The sequence below is a fragment of the Aquarana catesbeiana genome, linkage group LG08 (assembly GCF_042186555.1).
Source record: "Aquarana catesbeiana isolate 2022-GZ linkage group LG08, ASM4218655v1, whole genome shotgun sequence".
In the NCBI taxonomy this organism is placed as follows: domain Eukaryota; kingdom Metazoa; phylum Chordata; class Amphibia; order Anura; family Ranidae; genus Aquarana; species Aquarana catesbeiana.
The window spans coordinates 199,461,061-199,481,870 of NC_133331.1; the positions used below are offsets into that span (position 1 = coordinate 199,461,061).

Below are 20,810 nucleotides of genomic sequence, written 5' to 3' on the forward strand. Positions count from 1 at the left end.
GCCTTTAGGCGTTCTCCCTTTTGGACTGCTTACTACAACTGAGCAGGTGTGAGGTGGGGGGGATTTAGAGCCTTAAAGGGGAAGGTCTATAGTTTCCTATGTGCCTAGTAGCCATTTCTCCTGTAGGAAGAAATATATCTCTAGGTTTCTTACCATAAAGTTGTGTCCCTCAATGGAATCAGTACACAAATCTAATTTTACTAGGTAAGTACCGTATTTATCGGCGTCTAACATGCACACGCTATTTTCACTCTGTTTCCAGGGTGAAAAAGTGCGTGTTATACGCCAATAAATACGGCAATTTAGTTTCCTGGATCAGTTTAGTGGCTTCTTTAGTCACCTTTCAGCCTGATCAGTGAACAATAATTTAGTCTCTCACTTCTTGACCACTATCTAATGAGCAAGGAGGCGATACAAGATACAGTAACAGTACAGCAGAGAACCAGAATAATCAAATCTGAGTAGCAGTGGTGTGTGTGTGTCACAAGTGTGGCTGCCTAAAAATACATATATTTTGTGAGGTAAGACAGTAAACCTAAAAGGTGTTTGCACTGTAGATTTAGCCGTGTGTGATTTTCCACTTTTAGCTACTGAAAACGAATCATTGCGTGTATTCGTTGCGGTTATCAGAATACAATATTTTTCACATTAGTTGTCCTTGGGGGCCAAAAGGATATAACTTAGGCATCCTTAACCACTTCAGCCCCGGAAGGATTTACCCCCTTAATGACCAGGCCATTTTTTGCAATACGGCACTACATCATTTTAACTGACATTTGCACGGTTGTGTGACGTTGTACCCAAACAAAATGAATGTCCTTTTTTTCCCACAAATAGCACTTTCTTTTGGTGGTATTTGATCACCTCTGTGGTTTTTATTTTCTGTGCTATAAACAAAAAGGAGCGACAATTTTGAAAAAAAAAAAACACAATATTTTTTACTTTTTTGCTATAATAAATATCCCCCAAAAAAACTATTTTTTTCATCAGTTTAGGCCAATATGCATCTTACTACATATTTTTGTTAAAACAAATCTTGATAAGTGTATATTGAATGGTTTGCACAAAAGTTATAGTGTCTACAAAATAGGGGATAGATTTCTGGCATTTTTTTTAATTTTTTTTTTTTACTAGTAATGGCGGTGATCAGCAATATATAGCGGGACTGCAACATTGCAGCAGACAGACACTTTTTTGGGACCAGTGACACTTATACAGCGATCAGTGCTATAAAAATGCACTTATTACTGTATAAATGACACTGACAGAGAAGGGGTTGACACTAGGGGGCGATCAAGGGGTTAGGTGTTCCCTAGGGAGGTGTTTCTAACTGTGGGGGGGTGTACTGACTGGGAGTACAGAGTGATCGCTGTTCCTAATCACTAGGAACAATCTCTCTCTACTCCCCTGACAGAACGGGGATCTGTTTGTTTACATTGACAGACCCCCGTTCTGCCTCTCTGAGGAGCAATCGCGGGTGGCCAGCGGACATCGCAGCCGTCAGCTATGCGCATCGGCTCCGGCAACATGCCGCGGGCATGCGTGCCTGCTATAGCTCTTAGAGGAACCGCCGTACCAGTACAGCGATTTGCGCAATAGAGCCGCCATGCCGCCATATATAGGCAGCGAAAGGTCGGCAAGTGGTTAAAAATAGGATTTTTTTATAACAGCTTACCTGTAAAATCCTTTTCTTGCAGTACATCATGGGACACAGAGCCTTAAGTAATAACTTAATGGGTATATAGGCACCTTCAGGTGATGAACACTGGTATACCCAATCCAGGAAGTTCACTCCCTATATAACCCCTCCTCCTTCCAGGAGCACATCATTTTTTGTAGCAAACCAATATACTTAAACCCCAAAAAGAGGGGAGGGACCTCTGTTTCCCATTATGTACTCCAAGAAAAGGATTTTACAGGTAAGCGGTTATAAAAATTCTATTTTCTTTAACGTACATCATGGGACACAGAGCCGTAATAATAATAACTTAATGGGACGTCCCATAGCAATGCTATTTGAGGGGAGGGAGACACAACTCGCAATGTACCCCCAGACATGAGGACCTATACTGCTGCCTGCAGCACACTGTGCCCAAAGGTGATATCCTCATATCTCCTTACATCCACTTGATAAAACTTGGTGAATGTATGCACTGAAGACCAAGTTGCGGCCTTACAGATCTGAGCCATGGAGGCCTGGTAACGCACTGCCCAAGAAGCACTAACCACCCTGGTAGAGTGCGCTTTGACTTGAAAAGGGGGAATCTTAACCCTTAAATTATAAGTCTGAATTATAACTTGCCTAAAGCACTTAGCGACAGTGGATTTCGACGCTGCCTGTCCTTTCTTAGGACCCTCTGGCAGAATAAATAAGACATCAGTCTTTCTAATCTGAGCAGTTGTCTTTAACCACTTCAGTACCCAGCCATAGTCATATGACATCCACAGATGGGATCTCCCATCCTGGGTGGACGTCATATGACGTCCTGGGATTCCCGGGCGTCTAGGGGGCGCGCGCGCCGCATTACTCGGGACCCGGTGCGTGTGCCCGGCGGCCGCGATGTCCGCCGGGCACCAGCGATTGCCCGTTAACCGGGCCGGCATGTGGATCTGTGTGTGTAAACACACAGATCCACAGCCTGTCTGCTCTGAGGAGAGCGATCTGTGTTCCCAGAATGGAGGAACACTGATCGGTCTCCTCCCCTTGTGCGTCCCCTCCCCCTTCAGTTAGAATCATTCCCTAGGAAACATACTTAACCCCTCCCCGCCCCCTAGTGGTTAACCCCTTCACTGCCTGTCACATTTACACAGTAATCAATGCAATTTTATAGCATTGATCGCTGTATAAATGTGAATGGTCCCAAAAATGTGTCAAAAGTGTCCGATGTGTCTGCCATAATGTCGCAGTTATGAAAAAAATCGCTATCGCCGCTAAAAAAATAAATTTTTTTTTTTTTTTAAATGCCATAAATCTATCCAGTATTTGTAGACGCTATAACTTTTGCGCAAACCAATCAATATACGCTTATTGCGATTTTTTTTACCAAAAATATGTAGAAGAATATGTATCGGCCGAAACTGAGGAAAAAATTTGTTTTTTAAAAAAAAAATTGGGATATTTATTATAGCAAAAAGTAAAAAATATTGTGTTTTTTTCAAAATTGTCGCTCTTCTTTTGTTTATAGCACAAAAAATAAAAACCGCAGAGGTGATCAAATACCACCAAAAGAAAGCTCTATTTGTGGTGAAAAAAGGACGTCAATTTTTTTTGGGTACAACGTCGCACGACCGTGCAATTGATGTTTAAAGTGCGACAGCGCTGAAAACTAAAAATTGGCCTGGGAAGGAAGGGGGTGAAATTGCCCTGTATTGAACCGGTTAAATAGATTTTCACTACTCTCACCACATCAAGAAAATGTATTGACTTCTCTTCCCTGGAACATGGTTTTGGAAAAAACAATGGCAGGACAATATCTTGGTTCAGGTGAAAACCTGAGACCACTTTTGGCAAAAAGTCTGGATGAGGGCGTAACATCACTCTGTCCTCATGAATAATCAAGTATGGCTCTTTACAAGAAAGAGCAGCCAATTCCGAAACCCTCCTTGCTGAGGATATAGCAACCAAGAACACCAGCTTCCTTGTCAGAAGGACTAAGGGAATATGCTGTATTGGTTCAAATGGCTGTTTTTGTAACACTGACAAAACTAAGTTCAAGTCGCAAGGGTTCAAAGGAGGTTTGACTGGCGGATTAAGCCGCATCACCCCTTGCATAAAACACCGGACTAAACAATGTGTAGCAAGCGGTCGACTGATAAAGCTGAGACTTGGCCTTTAATAGTAATCAAGGCCAACTTCATCTCTACCCCTAATTGTAGAAAGGCAAGAATTCTGCTATGATATATCTCCGAGGGTGCCAACCGTTGGATTCACACCAGGAAACATAAGCCCTCCAGACCTTAAAATATATAGTTCTGGAAGCTGGCTTCCTTGCATTAATCAGGGTAGAGATAACTGACCTGGAAAGCCCACGTTTCTTCAGAATGTGGGTTTAAATAGCCAAGTCGTTAAATTTAGAGACCGTAAGGTAGGATGGAATATTGGCCCCTGCGAGAGTAGGTCTGGCCATAGCGGGAGGGACCATGGACCCTCCACTGCCATCTTTACGATTTCTGCATACCATGACCTTCTGGGCCATGCTAGTGCTACCAGAATTACTGGCTTTTTTTCCAGCTTGATCCTCCAAAGAAGATGAGGTAGCAATTGAATAGGGGGAAATGCATAGATCAGTGAGAACTGATCCCACAGGGTCACCAACACATCTGTTCCGCATGCGAGTGGATCCTGTACACGAAGTTGACTAACTTCATGTTGAATCTGGACACTAGAAGATCTACGTCCGGAGTCCCCCATCTTTGGCAAACAGCCTGAAAAATGTTGAGGTAAAGAGACCATTTCCCTGGGAATAACTGCTGGCGACTTAAATAGTCCGCCTGACAATTTTCTACTCCTGGAATGAAGACTGCCGATAGGCACGGAACATTCCTTTCCGCCAAAGTTCTCTCTGCGCTGCAAGACTCTTGGTGCCCCCTTGGTGATTGATATAGGCCACAGCTGTGGCATTGTCGGATTGGATCCTGACAGGACAATCCTGTAACCTGGAAGACCAGGCCTTCAGAGCCAAACGCACTGCCCGAATCTCTAGGATATTGATGGGCAAGGTTCTCTCGGCTATTGACCACTGTCCCTGGACAGTTGTTTTCTCTAATACTGCTCCCCAGCCGGAAAGGCTGGCATCTGTCGTTACCACTTTCCAGATAACAGGTCTGAAGGATTTTCCTTTCAGCAGATTCTGGGTTAGTAACCACCAACTGAGGCTTTGGGACACCCTTGGGGACAGCCGCATTAGTAAGTCTAAAGCTTGAATTGTTTTGTTCCAAGAAGACATGATACTGTTTTGCAACAGTCTTGAATGGAACTGGGCATAGGGAACTGCTTTGAATGAAGCCACCATCTTTCCTAGCAACCTCATGCAAAGGCAAATGGAGGGATCGCCTTTTGACCTGACCATCCACACCAGCTCTCTTATGGAGTTGATCTTTGCCTGAGGCAAGAACACCTTTTTCTCGGCTGTGTCTATGATCAGACCCAAATAATCCAGCCTTTTTATCGGTTTTAAGGAAGATTTCTCTAGGTTGAGTATCCAACCCAGACTTTTCAGGTAACTGGTTGTAATGCGCACGCTTTGCTCCAAACGAGCCACCGACTGGTCTATTAGCAAAAGATCATCTAAGTACGCCAAGACTGTTATGCTCTGTGCCCTTAACCTGGCTAGAGGTGGGGCCAGGATTTTTGTAAACACCTGGGGTGCTGTAGCTAGCGCGAAGGGCAAGGCTACAAACTGAAAATGCTGCTGTTCTACCTCGAACTGCAGAAACCTTTAGTGAGTGGTAAATATAGGAACATGCAGATATGCATTCCTGATGTCAATAGACGCCAGAAGTTCTTCTCCTAGTAGGATAGAAACTACTGACCCGATGCATGTGTCAATGCAAAAGGAGCGGATCTTCAGGAAATGGTTTAGATTCTTTAGATCTAGAATGGGTCTGACATCTCCATTTGGTTTTGGTACTGTGAAGAGGTTTGAATAAAACCCCAAACCTTGCTCTTCTCTGCATGATCAACCCCTGAGCCATTAATCAGTCTAGTGCCCGAAACAGAGATTGCCTTTTCTCTGGATCTTTGGGAATGTTTGACCTCAGGAAACGGGATGGTGGTAAGTCCTGAAATTTCAGCTTGTGCTCCAGAGTTACCGTGGAGATGACCCATCTGTCCTGAATTTCCTCCTGCCAGACTTCTGCAAACTGGGGCGGGGGGCGCCTCTCCATTATGAGGCTTTTTAGTATTCCACGTTGCAGATTTCCGGGCCCCAAGACTTCTTTTGAGCCTGGGCCTGACCCTGAGGTTTTCCTCTAGAGTCTGACGGCGGAGGCCGTCGCCACTGCCTAGAGGCGGAAGCCCCTGGCGCAGGAGAAAGAGCCTGTTTAAATGAAGGGCGTTTATACTTTCTTTTGACTGGCAAAAGAGTACTTTTCCCACTAGAAATTGTTTAGATGTATTTGTCCAAAACATCCCCAAATAGCCGATCCCCATGAAAAGAGAACCCAGTCAGGAGCTTTCTACATGGTGCTTTGGCTGACAAATTTTTTAACCACAGGATTCTACGCATATGTACGAGCATAAGCGTAAGGCGGGACGCCTGGTGAATAGAATCTTTAATGGCATCTATGGCAAAGCACAATGCTTTTGGTAGTTCGGCCAATTCCCGGGCTTGTTGTGCAGGAACCTCTTTAACCACTTAAGGACCGCCTAACGCCGATTTACGTCGGCAAGGCGGCACGGGCAGGCAAAATCACGTACATGTACGTGATTTGCCTCTCGCGGGTGGGGGGTCCAATCGGACCCCCCCCCCGGTGCCCGAAGCGGTCCCGTTCTGTTCCCCGGCGATCCGAGATGAGGGGGAGGCCATCCGTTCGTGGCCCCCCCCTCGCGATCGCCGCCGGCCAATGGGAACACTCCTTTGCTGCTGTATGCTAAACAGCAGCAAAGGAAATGATGTCATCTCCCCTCAGCTCGGTATTCCGTTCCAGCGCCGAGGGGAGAAGACATCAATGTGAGTGCACAACACACACACACACAGTAGAACATGCCAGGCATACAAAACACCCCGATCCCCCCCCCGATCGCCCCCCGATCCCCCCCCAATCACCCCCCCCCGTCACAAACTGACACCAGCAGGTTTTTTTTTTTCTGATTACTGCATAGTGTCAGTTTGTGACAGTTACAGTGTTGGGACAGTGAGTATTACCCCCCTTTAGGTCTAGGATACCCCCCTAACCCCCCCTAATAAAGTTTTAACCCCTTGATCACCCCCCATCGCCAGTGTCGCTAAGCGATCATTTTTCTGATCGCTGTATTAGTGTCACTGGTGACGCTAGTTAGTGAGGTAAATATTTAGGTTCGCCGTCAGCGTTTTATAGTGACAGGGACCCCCATATACTATCTAATAAATGTTTTAACCCCTTGATTGCCCCCTAGTTAACCCTTTCACCACTGATCACCGTATAACCGTTACGGGTGACGCAGGTTAGTTCGTTTATTTTTTATAGTGTCAGGGCACCCGCCGTTTATTACCGAATAAAGGTTTAGCCCCCTGATCGCCCGGCGGTGATATGCGTCCCCCCAGGCAGCGTCAGATTAGCGCCAGTACCGCTAACACCCACGCACGCAGCATGCGCCTCCCTTAGTGGTATAGTATCTGATCGGATCAATATCTGATCCGATCAGATCTATACTAGCGTCCCCAGCAGTTTAGGGTTCCCAAAAACACAGTGTTAGCGGGATCAGCCCAGATACCCGCTAGCACCTGCGTTTTGCCCCTCCGCCCAGCCCACCCAAGTGCAGTATCGATCGATCACTGTCACTTACAAAACACTAAACGCATAACTGCAGCGTTCGCAGAGTCAGGCCTGATCCCTACGATCGCTAACAGTTTTTTTGGTAGCATTTTGGTGAACTGGCAAGCAAGCACCAGGCAGCGTCAGGTTAGCGCCAGTAGCGCTAACACCCACGCACGCACCGTACACCTCCCTTAGTGGTATAGTATCTGATCGGATCAATATCTGATCCGATCAGATCTATACTAGCGTCCCCAGCAGTTTAGGGTTCCCAAAAACACAGTGTTAGCGGGATCAGCCCAGATACCTGCTAGCACCTGCGTTGTGCCCCTCCGCCCGGCCCAGCCCAGCCCACCCAAGTGCAGTATCGATCGATCACTGTCACTTACAAGGCACTAAACGCATAACTGCAGCGTTCGCAGAGTCAGGCCTGATCCCTGCGATCGCTAACAGTTTTTTTGGTAGCATTTTGGTGAACTAGCAAGCACCGGCCCCAGGCAGCGTCAGGTTAGCGCCAGTACCACTAACACCCACGCACGCAGCATACGCCTCCTTTAGTGGTATAGTATCTGATCGGATCAATATCTGATCCGATCAGATCTATACTAGCGTCCCCAGCAGTTTAGGGTTCCCAAAAACGCAGTGTTAGCGGGATCAGCCCAGATACCTGCTAGCACCTGCGTTTTGCCCCTCCGCCCGGCCCAGTCCAGCCCACCCAAGTGCAGTATCGATCGATCACTGACACTTACAAAACACTAAACGCATAACTGCAGCGTTCGCAGAGTCAGACCTGATCCCTGCGATCGCTAACAGTTTTTTTGGAAGCTTTTTATTGAACTGGCAAGCACCAGCGGCCTAGTATACCCCGGTCGTAGTCAAACCAGCGCTGCAGTAACACTTGGTGACGTGGCGAGTCCCATAAGTGCAGTTCAAGCTGGTGAGGTGGCAAGCACAAGTAGTGTCCCGCGTGCCCATAGTGCCCTTCCTGCTGCATTCGCCAATCCTAATTGGGAACCCACCGCTTCTGCAGCACCCGTACTTCCCCCATTCACATCCCCAACCAAATGCAGTCGGCTGCATGAGAGGCATTTTTATGTGCTCCCGAGTACCCCTACCCAACGAACCCCCCCAAAAAAGATGTTGTGTCTGCAGCAAACGCGGATATAGGCGTGACACCCGCTATTATTGTCCCTCCTGTCCTGACAATCCTGGTCTTTGCATTGGTGAATGTTTTGAACGCTACCATACACTAGTTGAGTATTAGCGTAGGGTACAGCATTGCACAGACTAGGCACACTTTCACAGGGTCTCCCAAGATGCCATCGCATTTTGAGAGACCCGAACCTGGAACCGGTTACCGTTATAAAAGTTAGTTACAAAAAAAGTGTAAAAAAAAAAATATATATATATAAAATAAAAAAAAATAGTTGTCGTTTTATTGTTCTCTCTCTCTATTCTCTCTCTCTATTGTTCTGCTCTTTTTTTACTGTATTCTATTCTGCAGTGTTTTATTGTTATTGTTATTGTTATTATGTTTTATCATGTTTGTTTTTCAGGTATGTAATTATTTATACTTTACTGTTTACTGTGCTTTATTGTTAACCATTTTTTTGTCTTCAGGTACGCCATTCACAACTTTGAGTGGTTATACCAGAATGATGCCTGCAGGTTTAGGTATCATCTTGGTATCATTCTTTTCAGCCAGCGGTCGGCTTTCATGTAAAAGCAATCCTAGCGGCTAATTAGCCTCTAGACTGCCTTTACAAGCCGTGGGAGGGAATGCCCCCCCCCCCACCGTCTTCCGTGTTTTTCTCTGGCTCTCCTGTCTCAACAGGGAACCTGAGAATGCAGCCGGTGATTCAGCCAGCTGACCATAGAGCTGATCAGAGACAAGAGTGGCTCCAAACATCTCTATGGCCTAAGAAACCGGAAGCTACGAGCATTTTATGACTTAGATTTCGCCGGATGTAAATAGCGCCATTGGGAAATTGGGGAAGCATTTTATCACACCGATCTTGGTGTGGTCAGATGCTTTGAAGGCAGAGGAGAGATCTAGGGTCTAATAGACCCCAATTTTTTCAAAAAAGAGTACCTGTCACTACCTATTGCTATCATAGGGGATATTTACATTCCCCGAGATAACAATAAAAATGATTTAAAAAAAAAAAAAAATGAAAGGAACAGTTTAAAAATAAGATAAAAAAGCAAAAAAATAATAAAGAAAAAAAAAAAAAAAAAAAAAAGCACCCCTGTCGCCCCCTGCTCTTGCGCTAAGGCGAACGCAAGCGGCGGTCTGTCGTCAAACGTAAACAGCAATTGCACCATGCATGTGAGGTATCGCCGCGAAGGTCAGATCGAGGGCAGTAATTTTTGCAGTAGACCTCCTCTGCAAATCTAAAGTGGTAACCTGTAAAGGCTTTTAAAGGCTTTTAAAAATGTATTTATTTTGTTGCCACTGCACGTTTGTGCGCAATTGTAAAGCATGTCATGTTTGGTATCCATGTACTCGGTCTAAGATCATCTTTTTTATTTCATCAAACATTTGGGCAATATAGTGTGTTTTAGTGCATTAAAATTTAAAAAAGTGTGTTTTTTCCCCAAAAAATGCGTTTGAAAAATCGCTGCGCAAATACTGTGTGAAAAAAAAAAATGAAACACCCACCATTTTAATCTGTAGGGCATTTGCTTTAAAAAAAAATATAATGTTTGGGGGTTCAAAGTAATTTTCTTGCAAAAAAAAAAAACTTTTTCATGTAAAAAATAAGTGTCAGAAAGGGCTTTGTCTTCAAGTGGTTAGAAGAGTGGGTGATGTGTGACATAAGCTTCTAAATGTTGTGCATAAAATGCCAGGACAGTTCAAAACCCCCCCCAAATGACCCCATTTTGGAAAGTAGACACCCCAAGCTATTTGCTGAGAGGCATGTCGAGTCCATGGAATATTTTATATTGCGACACAAGTTGCGGGAAAGAGACAAATTTTTTTTTTTTTTTTTTGCACAAAGTTGTCACTAAATGATATATTGCTCAAACATGCCATGGGAATATGTGAAATTACACCCCAAAATACATTCTGCTGCTTCTCCTGAGTACGGGGATACCACATGTGTGAGACTTTTTGGGAGCCTAGCCGTGTACGGGACCCCGAAAACCAAGCACCGCCTTCAGGCTTTCTAAGGGCGTGAATTTTTGATTTCACTCTTCACTGCCTATCACAGTTTCGGAGGCCATGGAATGCCCAGGTGGCACAAAACCCCCCCAAATGACCCCATTTTGGAAAGTAGACACCCCAAGCTATTTGCTGAGAGGTATAGTGAGTATTTTGCAGACCTCACTTTTTGTCACAAAGTTTTGAAATTTGAAAAAAGAAAAAAAAAAAAAGTTTTTTCTTGTCTTTCTTCATTTTCAAAAACAAATGAGAGCTGCAAAATACTCACCATGCCTCTCAGCAAATAGCTTGGGGTGTCTACTTTCCAAAATGGGGTCATTTGGGGGGGTTTTGTGCCACCTGGGCATTCCATGGCCTCCGAAACGGTGTTAGGCAGTGAAGAGTAAAATCAAAAATTCACGCCCTTAAAAACGCTGAAGGCGGTGATTGGTTTTCGGGGCCCCGTACGCGGCTAGGCTCCCAAAAAGTCCCACACATGTGATATCCCTATACTCAGGAGAAGCAGCTAAATGTATTTTGGGGTGCAATTCCACATAGGCCCATGGCCTGTGTGAGCAATATATCATTTAGTGACAACTTTGTGCAAAAAAAAAAAAAAAAAAAGTGTCACTTTCCCGCAACTTGTGTCAAAATATAAAATATTCCATGGACTCAATATGCCTCTCAGCAAATAGCTTGGGGTGTCTAATTTCCAAAATGGGGTCATTTGGGGGGGGGTTGTGCCACCTGGGCATTCCATGGCCTCCGAAACTGTGATAGGCAGTGAAGAGTGAAATCAAAAAGTTACACCCTTAGAAATCCTGAAGGCGGTGATTGGTTTTCGGGGTCCCATACGCGGCTAGGCTCCCAAAAAGTCCCACACATGTGGTATCCCCGTACTCAGGAGAAGTAGCTGAATATATTTTGGGGTGCAATTCCACATAGGCCCATGGCCTGTGTGAGCAATATATCATTTAGTGACAACTTTTTGTAAATATTTTTTTTTTTTTTTTTTTTTGTCATTATTCAATCACTTGGGACAAAAAAAATAAATATTTAATGGGTTCAACATGCCTATCAGCAATTTCCTTGGGGTGTCTACTTTCCAAAATGGGGTCATTTGGGGGGGTTTTGTACTGCCCTGCCATTTTAGCACCTCAAGAAATGACATAGGCAGTCATAAACTAAAAGCTGTGTAAATTCCAGAAAATGTACCCTAGTTTGTAGACGCTATAACTTTTGCGCAAACCAATAAATATACGCTTATTGACATTTTTTTTACCAAAGACATGTGGCCGAATACATTTTGGCCTAAATGTATGACTAAAATTGAGTTTATTGGATTTTTTTTATAACAAAAAGTAGAAAATATCATTTTTTTTCAAAATTTTCGGTCTTTTTCCGTTTATAGCGCAAAAAATAAAAACTGCAGAGGTGATCAAATACCATCAAAAGAAAGCTCTATTTGTGGGAAGAAAAGGACGCAAATTTCGTTTGGGTACAGCATTGCATGACCGCGCAATTAGCAGTTAAAGCGACGCAGTGCCAAATTGGAAAAAGACCTCTGGTCCTTAGGCAGCATAATGGTCCGGGGCTCAAGTGGTTAAGGGCTTGTCTAAATTGGTCCTTTAGGGATTGACAGACGCCTATTGCAGTGACTGCAGGCTGAGTAATGGCACCTGCCAAGGAAAAAGCGGATTTTAATAGATATTCCAACCTTTTATCTGTTGGATCCTTAAGCATTTGTGCATTGTCTACTGGACAAGTTAGACTTTTATTCACACTGGAAATCGCAGCGTCAACTGCTGGTACCTTCCATTTTTGGTGAATTTTTCCTCCATGGGATAGAGAACTGAGAACGTTACACGGCGCCGTGCCTAGGCCCCGCCCCCTTTGAAAACCCGCCCCCTCCTTTCGTTTGAAAAAATATTCTCGCGCTGGCGGATTTTGGCTCCGCAGACCCAACATGAGGGGGGGGAGAGGCAGAGTCCTGTCACCAGCAGGCAAAGAAAACAACAACAGTCTGAGCAAAATTCGGGACCTTCGCACCCCCCGCGGCGGGGGGTAATGCAAGGGGGGTACACCGCTGATATTTCCCTAACCCTCCAGTCCCTTCAGGGGGGGAAGCATTTGGCAGATCTCTTACCTGAGGGGAATCCCCCTGTGCAAGCTGCTACGGCCACACACAGCTGACACAGCATCGACTCCCTCTAGTGGAGATTTACGGCATGACATTTTTCTCCCTTAAAGAAGAATACATAGGTGGACTTTTTAGTTCCTAAGTTTCTTCCCTTATCTTATCCCCACCGCAGGATTTGCTGAATTAACAGTCAATCCAACCTTTACCCATCATGGCGATCTGAGTTTAGCAAACCTTTAAGGACCAGGTCCCTTTTCATCGGGGTTCCACTCCCTTGGACCTGTAAAAAGCACCCCACCAGGAAAAGCTTTTAGGTAATGTAGCATGACCAAAGCCCTGGGTCCCAGGGTCCAGCCCTGCAAAGAGAGGCATTACAGGCAAAACCTTGTGCTTCGGATACGAGGCCCGGGTACCATCCACTTTGGCCTCAGTGGCACTTAGGATGGATCCGGTCTGTGGAGGCTATTTAAATCCAGCATGGATCCCTCCTGGAGCTCCTCAGAGCACATCTTCACTCGTGACCAACACCTTAGACACTGGTGAAAAAAAACTGATGTGCTCCTGGAAGGAGCAGTGGTTATATAGGGAGTGAACTTTCCTGATTGGGTATACCAGTGTCCATCACCTGAAGGTGCCTATATACCCATTAAGTTATTACTTAAGGCTCTGTATCCCATGATGTACGATAAAGAAAATACTTTTTTTTACATTTTTTCAGTCCCTTACTGGTTTCCATGCCTAGGCAAATTACATCATACAACCCAAGTGCCTTTAGGAGTGGAGGAGTGGTAGTCACATCTAACCACACACTTCTGCCTGCATGCATGAGCTAAGGGCAGATGAACTCCAGGAAGTAAATGCTACATGAATGATCTGCCCTCACTCAAGATGGCCACGGCCAGAAATGCTAGGGGGTGTTTTTCAAAGTGGTTTCTCTGCAAAATAAAGCGTAGAGAGACATATATGCATGGGTGAATTTGCTTTGAATATTAAAAAGGAATCAAATTGTGTTTTTGGTTTGTGTTGCTCAGGTGCAGTGTAGTTTTGCTTTAATTCCCATCTTGCAGACTAAACATCTAAATATGCATTTTTATTAGTGACAGGCTTAGAAGTATATGTAGTTGCCTTTTGGTAAACTATGTATAGTTTTAGTTATTTCACTAGTTTTACCTCCAGGATTTAAAGTGTATGTAAAGGCATGTTTTGTTTTGCATACAACCGGGAACTGTTAGACCTTCTAAGTTTACACTGCTGTCTGTGTCCCAGTAACAATCATCACACAAATAGAAATTGAAAGAAAATCCAAAATGTTAAAGTTGTCCTTAGAGCAAGAGGTGAGGTAAAATCCTTTGATAGGGGCATCTGTTCCCATGAAAAATAGGATGATAATTATGTTCACTTTGTGGAGATTTCCTCAAATTCTTACTGCATCTCCAGGACAGAAAATGAAGGTAAATCCCTGCAGGGGAACGCCAGAAAAATAACCTGATAGGGGTTTTAGCCCTTTCCTATTGCACCTTATAAAAAAGCTTGGGCTTTACAAAACACTTTCAAGACACAATTTAAACAGGTGCTACTAGTCAGTAATTCCATAAACTAAAACTTTACTGATCCCCTTTGAAGGACTGTAAGCTATACAATTAAGTAAGCAGGGAAAAAGCCTTTAACTGCTCATTTTGTTTAGGGGATAATGAATATAATGATATACTTACCTTATTCCTTGCTTATGCAGGCTTCCTTTGCTTCCTATGATCATGCCCCTGAAGACTTTCTTCTTTGCTGCCTAACTGGTCGCAGCTCTCTAATGTGATCATGTACAATGCAGAGTCAGCAGCTCTGCATTGTACAAGAGGATACTGAGGGCCTGCCCACAATCCATAGCACTAAACAGCAATGGAGAGCTTTATTTTGTAATAAGCAAAGTATATCACCTTATTCATTATCCCTCAAGTAAAACAAGAAACTAACCCTTGCAGTGGGGAGGGGGAGCCACTGCAAGGCAGCCACAGGTTTTTCATCCCCAGAGTTTAGCTTCAAAGTTTAGAATAAAAGTTAGATGGTTTCAAGTTGCATTCCATGCCTTGCTAAAATAACGTAAATTTATAGCTTTCTTTTCTCATCATTTTGTGTTATTGCAGTTGGACATTGACAAGTTCATACTGAGCAAGCTACTGTAAGGCCTCATGTACACTGCTGCTGTTAAATGGACGTTTTAGGAGCAGTTGGACATTTTTTTAACTGCTCCTGAACGCACCTCCAAGTTATCTTATCTATCTCTGTACCCAGGGGTGTTTACAGTGATTTCTAGGCAGTTGAGTTTAGAGGCAGTTTTTTGGAACGCAAAAAATGCGTTCAGAAGCTGAGTTTACAGGCATTTCAAGTGGCTAAACACGGAAACTCGCATTTAGCCACTCTTCATTTATGCGGCATGAAAACGTGGCAAAACGGACGTTTTAAACGTCGGTTATTATCTGTGAATTTAAATCGTTCGGGAGAGGTTGTAAAAACATCTTGTGTACATGAAGCCTAACTTACACAGGAATCTATCTGTAAATGAGTTAGCTGATCATGCAAAACATATTCCTACACCAAAAAACCTGTAAAAAAAAAAATCTGTTAATTTTCTGTGTGCGTGAGGTCATGCCCTAAGAAGTTCACTAAAATCTGGTAACCATGGCTTGATGTTTCGGAGGATTACTGGGGGATGTCTTTTCTTCACAACTTTCCCAGTAGGCCCACCACTTATGTACTCTAAACTCACTTCTCAGCAAAAGGCTAAAGTTGAAAATCACGGATTGTCTTATATGAAACATTTAATGCATTGGGGGACTCTGGACCTTTGCTGTCCTTATGGGGTCACATGTGTTGCAGGTCTGAATGGGTGCAAGTATGAAGGTATGAATGTGTGTTGCTGGGGTATTTTATTTATGTTTTATGGACTAGTAAACCTGTGCCATTCTCCTTACTATGTAAAGGTTCTTTTAAGTGCACTTTACACATTTGTAATTACAGTCGTCCTTTTGTTGCGTTTTTATGTTACAAAATCAAAATAAACACCTTTTTAAAAAAATTCTGTGTGCGTGCATTCAGTTGATTTCATTGAATGCCATTTGGCCTTCCTGACTTCTACTTTTTTCCTATTTTTGGAAGATATTTCCATGCACTTACTTTCAGAATGCAACAAACTATAAATTATAATTTACAGTACAATAATTAAACACCAGCAATTTGCAGGACTTAAAAAAAATAAAAATAAAATGATTAGATCCATGCCATATCACTTTCAGTGCTCTCACTTGTCACTGTATCAGCAGCAACAGTTACATTTCTTTGCAACCCACAATAACAAATCATGCAAGCAAACGCAAGAAACAAAGCTTGAAAAGGACAAACAAAACAAGCCACTATGCACTCCCTATGTTGCAATAACTTCTCTGCAGTTTCTAAACTAGCAGGAAGTTTCTTAGGAACACCCAAACCACACCCATGAGGATGGGACAAAACAAAGATGTGAGATGGATGCTAGTCATAAAAAACACTTCACACAGACAAGACGAACTGGAGAGAGAGAAAGGAGGAAAAGTCCCTCTCCTCTCAAGTTACCACATCAAGCTGATGGTAGATTCATTTTATAGAGGAAAGGCTCACTTAAAGTGTTGATGGAAAGACAATGGACAGGAAGTCTTGAACAGAGAACCAGCTACAGAAAGAACTATTTACTATCTGATTATGCCATATTCAGCTATGTTGCAAAAGCAGAATGTGTTTGCAGTACAAATGTGATACACAGGGGATAGATGGAAGCGGGATACCTTAAAGTTGTTTAAATTGACTGTGAAATAAAATATTGTAATCACAAAGTATCTTACTATATAACAGTCATGTTAAGGTTATGCGTTACTCAAAATTCTTTTAAAAAAAACAATATAAAACCACCTTTTTAGTTGACACAAATCCATATGCCTTCCTTCAGTAGACAGCATGAAACTGAAGGGGTACTTGTAGAACATGATGGTAAACACTTTAATTCGAGGAAAAGCCAACCATTCTAAAAAATTGCTTAATATGTCTATGATCTGAAACAGGCTGCATTACAAATATGAAGGAAGCTAGCCATATAGCTCAAGTAGGTTTACTTATAACTTCACTCTGAAAGATATTTGTGTCTGTGAAAAATCTAAAATTGTAGCGACAAATATTGATAAAATCACTGTCTGAAAACAGTGAACTTTATATAACATGGACAATCACTACAGTCCATTTACGGATTACTGTATTCAAATAATCCTGTTTAGTAATGCTTTACATAATATGTGACACTTCGACCAAAAGCATCTTAAAAGCTGATGTTAAAGTTTTAAACTGCATCTAAACCAACATTTTTAAGCAAGAAACGTACCTGAAGCTTTTAACTAATGAAACAACTATCAATTGTCCTGTACTTGGATCTTTTGTAGTTTATTTTACTATTGCTGAACAATCAGCATTTATAGTGACTTCTATTTCAGACTCAGTAGTGGAGTGCTGTATTTCCTGACACTGCTCTGTGCTTGAACCTTACAGATAACTATTCAACATGGACCTATCCATAATAAATTAGGGTTTACACTGCAATATTAACTTGGACACTGAAGGACTATGTAAAACAAATCATTTTATCTTCTTTTCCTGATGACAAATTGACTTTAAAGTTCTGATTAAAAAAAATAAAATTAAAAGCCAGCAGCTACACATACTGCAGCTGCTGGCTTTTAACAATAGGACACTTACCTGTCCTGGAGTCCAGCGATGTCGGCACCGCAGCTGATGTTTCCATCAGCTGTCGGGTGCTGCCGCCGCCATTGCGGGTAAGGGTACCCGGCAGTGTAGCCTTACGGCTTAACACTGGGAACCCTACTGCACATGCGCAAGGCCTCGCTCCTCTCTCCTACTGGCCCAGCGACAGGGAGAGGAGGAGGAAGGGGGAGGAAGCCCCATGGTGATGTCATGGGCCGCGGTCTGGACACCTGGAAGTGGGAACAGGATACCTGTCAAGGACAGGCATCCTGTCCCCCCTCCCTCTGAAAGGTGCCAATTGTGGCACCGGAGGGGGAGAGGAGACAAATGAGCGGAAGTTCCGCGCTTGGGTGGACGCTTTAAACTACTGCAAATATGGACCACGTGTTTGCATGGAAAATAAACAGTTCTTATACTATATTTTTTCTATACCTAATCTTTAAGTAGACCTTACATTGGAATTTAAGTAGACTTTACATTGGAATGCAAGATCTGCCTACTACATACCGCCCCCCAGACCTCATCAAAAACACTGCATATTACCTGAAGAAAACACATGTGAAGAAAAGTTAGAAAACATAATTACCTTAAACCTGTCTTTCACACTAGAGAACGTGATGCCATTGTCCGTCCAGCAAGAACCTGAGAACACTGAGAATCCCATATCTTCTGGGGTTTTGGAAATGCAGCTTTCCCAAGACCTCACGGAAGAACTGTGACATCATACCCCACTAGTGCAGAAGCCAAGTTAAAAGTGATCAAGGTTTCTAACTTTTCCCTACATGTATTTTTTTATTTTTTTTACAGGTATCATGTGCCATTGTTAGATAGGTGGTGTGGGTCTGTGTGTAAAAAGAAAAAAAAACCTTGCATTTTAGTGCAAGGTCCACCTAAATTTTTCTGGTTTATACATCCATCCTTGCATTTTATTAAATGAATCATAGAAAGTTATATCACAGCAATCTCTGGTCCTATCTAGTCCATCACTACCACACCACAAATGCCCACTTGGGTACAACCTTCTAATATTATTTGTAGTAGAAAAATATAACATCACTACTGCTGCATTTGCTGATTTTATGAGGTGCTTTTAACAAAATAATATGTATAGGCCATGGGGTGACAGGATACCATATAACTATATTCAGGATAAAGTTATGTTCAGAACACATGCAAATTTATGGGGCTATATTTGGGGTGCTGGAACATAGGAATGTGTTATTGCTTCCCAGAACAAAATATGTTTAATATCTTGATATGCTGCATTCATAACTAACATAATTTTAATGTTTTCCTGTGAAGGAAAAGGGGGGTTTTGATATTAGGGTAAGATTTAGAAAGATATGTTGGCTAAGGTAATCCAGGATGTGAAGTGAAAATGTACAAACTGATATTTATGAATGCCAATTTTTGCTGAAGACTGAGACACTGGGATAGATGGGGAACAGTGGGAAAGACATAAACCATGACACAGACAGACATGAACATTGCCACAGACAGTGCCACCTGGGGGAACAAAGACCTGAAATGACAAATTTCCATTTGCCCACTAATTAACCCTATAGATGCCAGTGACCAGTGGGATTTTAGCCTGCTGGCAGTGATGGGATTAACAAGATTCCTGCAAAGAAGTTAGAGCGACAGCGGGAGGGTAGTAATATGCTGAGCGTTGACAGAGAAGTACACTTAGTTAAGTCTTTTTAGTTTCACCTTGGTGGATGAGCATATGTATTCTTGTACAGCCGCAGTGCACAATACATATAAAGGTGTACAGATTTATATACAAACACATACACATATAGGTGCATGTAAACCCTTCCATATACATATGCTGAAAACTATATGTATGGTATCCATGCACTTATATCAGTATATATCTATATACACAAATGCATCTGAGAGATCATCAGGCAGAATGGGCAACATCTCTATTGAGGTAAAATCTGATTGGATGAGTAATACAATGTTGCATTTGGTAAAATTCTGTGGCTCTGTGAATTGCATATATACCAATAAATAACCTTTTATACGGAGATCAGATTTAATATATAAAAACATCCAGTTCATATTCTGACTACATTATGTATCTTCCACATCCACAGGTGTATATAAATATATATCCAAATGTACATATAAATATATATATATATATATATATATATATATATAAATATACATATGTATAGCCATATATATGGATCTTATATATGTACATATGTATCATGTATGTATGTATGCGTATGTGCACAGATGAGGAAATAAGAGACAGCCAGAGTTTTTTTGTGTGTGTTAATCTTCAGAGGGAGCTCCTGATTATGAGTCCATAGGTGAGGAGGAGAGGTTAGGGTGAAGTTTGGTGAAGGAGGGTTAGGCACAGTTAATGTGGAAAGCCATACCGCTTTCTGCTTCTGCAAACAACAAGAAAAAAAAATATATATTTCCAATCAAATACCTTGATAAGAAATTCATGGACACCAAGACATCCCCAACCCCCCATAAATAATACATAAAATTTATGAGAACAGAGAACTAAAAAAAAGACAAATATTATAAACAAAATCTGTGTGCAGAAAATTACTGCTTCATACCTCTCCATTTCACTTCCCTGTATTTTTATTCATATTATGTACACTGTAATATGTTTATCATTGTGTACATTTTGTAACACAATTAGACAAACTCATTGTATTATACATCTCAATGTAGAACTACTATTTTACTTGTGTACAATATGAAACTGCGCTAACAGGTGAAAGAAACAAAAAGCTGCTAAGCTACCATTAGATATCAATGGTTATAATGTCCACACATAAAGCGAGAAGGGCTCCACTAACAAAATGAAAGTTAAACAAATCAAAAGTGCATAAACAACACAAAAGGTGATACTATTCTTATAACTATAAATCAAAGTCTATACTCCACACGCACATTTTTCTTTAAATATCCCACTTGTGCAAAAAGATGTGGATATAACGAACCTCTTCAGCATATAAACAGACACCACATGTGTTTCTCTCCACTGAGTGCCACACCAAGAGTCTTACAGCAAAACTCCCTCTTCAAAAAAGTCATGTAACATTTGGTTTAATCAACTATGGTGTATGCCTTTGAAGGATATCGCCACTTCACCCAATGATAGATGTCACCTCCAGTTCACAGCAATATATATAGGAAGATAGAAGACCAAATACACCACATAGCGTAAAACCATTCAGGAAAGCATTAAAAATCCATTTTTTACTTGTCACTATGATCTGTAAGCCTATCATCAGACCCTAGGAAAATCACTTTCAA

General features: G+C 42.4%; 1 protein-coding gene across 24 annotated transcripts in view; it reads right to left on the reverse strand.

Annotated features, from left to right (window-relative positions):
* Nucleotides 1-20,810, reverse strand: part of KCNMA1 (potassium calcium-activated channel subfamily M alpha 1) — a 1,086,632-nt gene that overhangs the window by 339,335 nt on the left and 726,487 nt on the right. For 13 of the 24 annotated variants that reach the window (XM_073596784.1, XM_073596785.1, XM_073596783.1 and 10 more), the window contains exon 17: nucleotides 19,913-19,924. The exons of the other annotated variants lie outside the window; for them this stretch is intronic. In XM_073596784.1, the coding sequence (XP_073452885.1) occupies nucleotides 19,913-19,924 (12 nt within the window). The remainder of the gene's footprint in view (nucleotides 1-19,912; nucleotides 19,925-20,810) is intronic. 24 annotated transcript variants of the gene reach the window in all.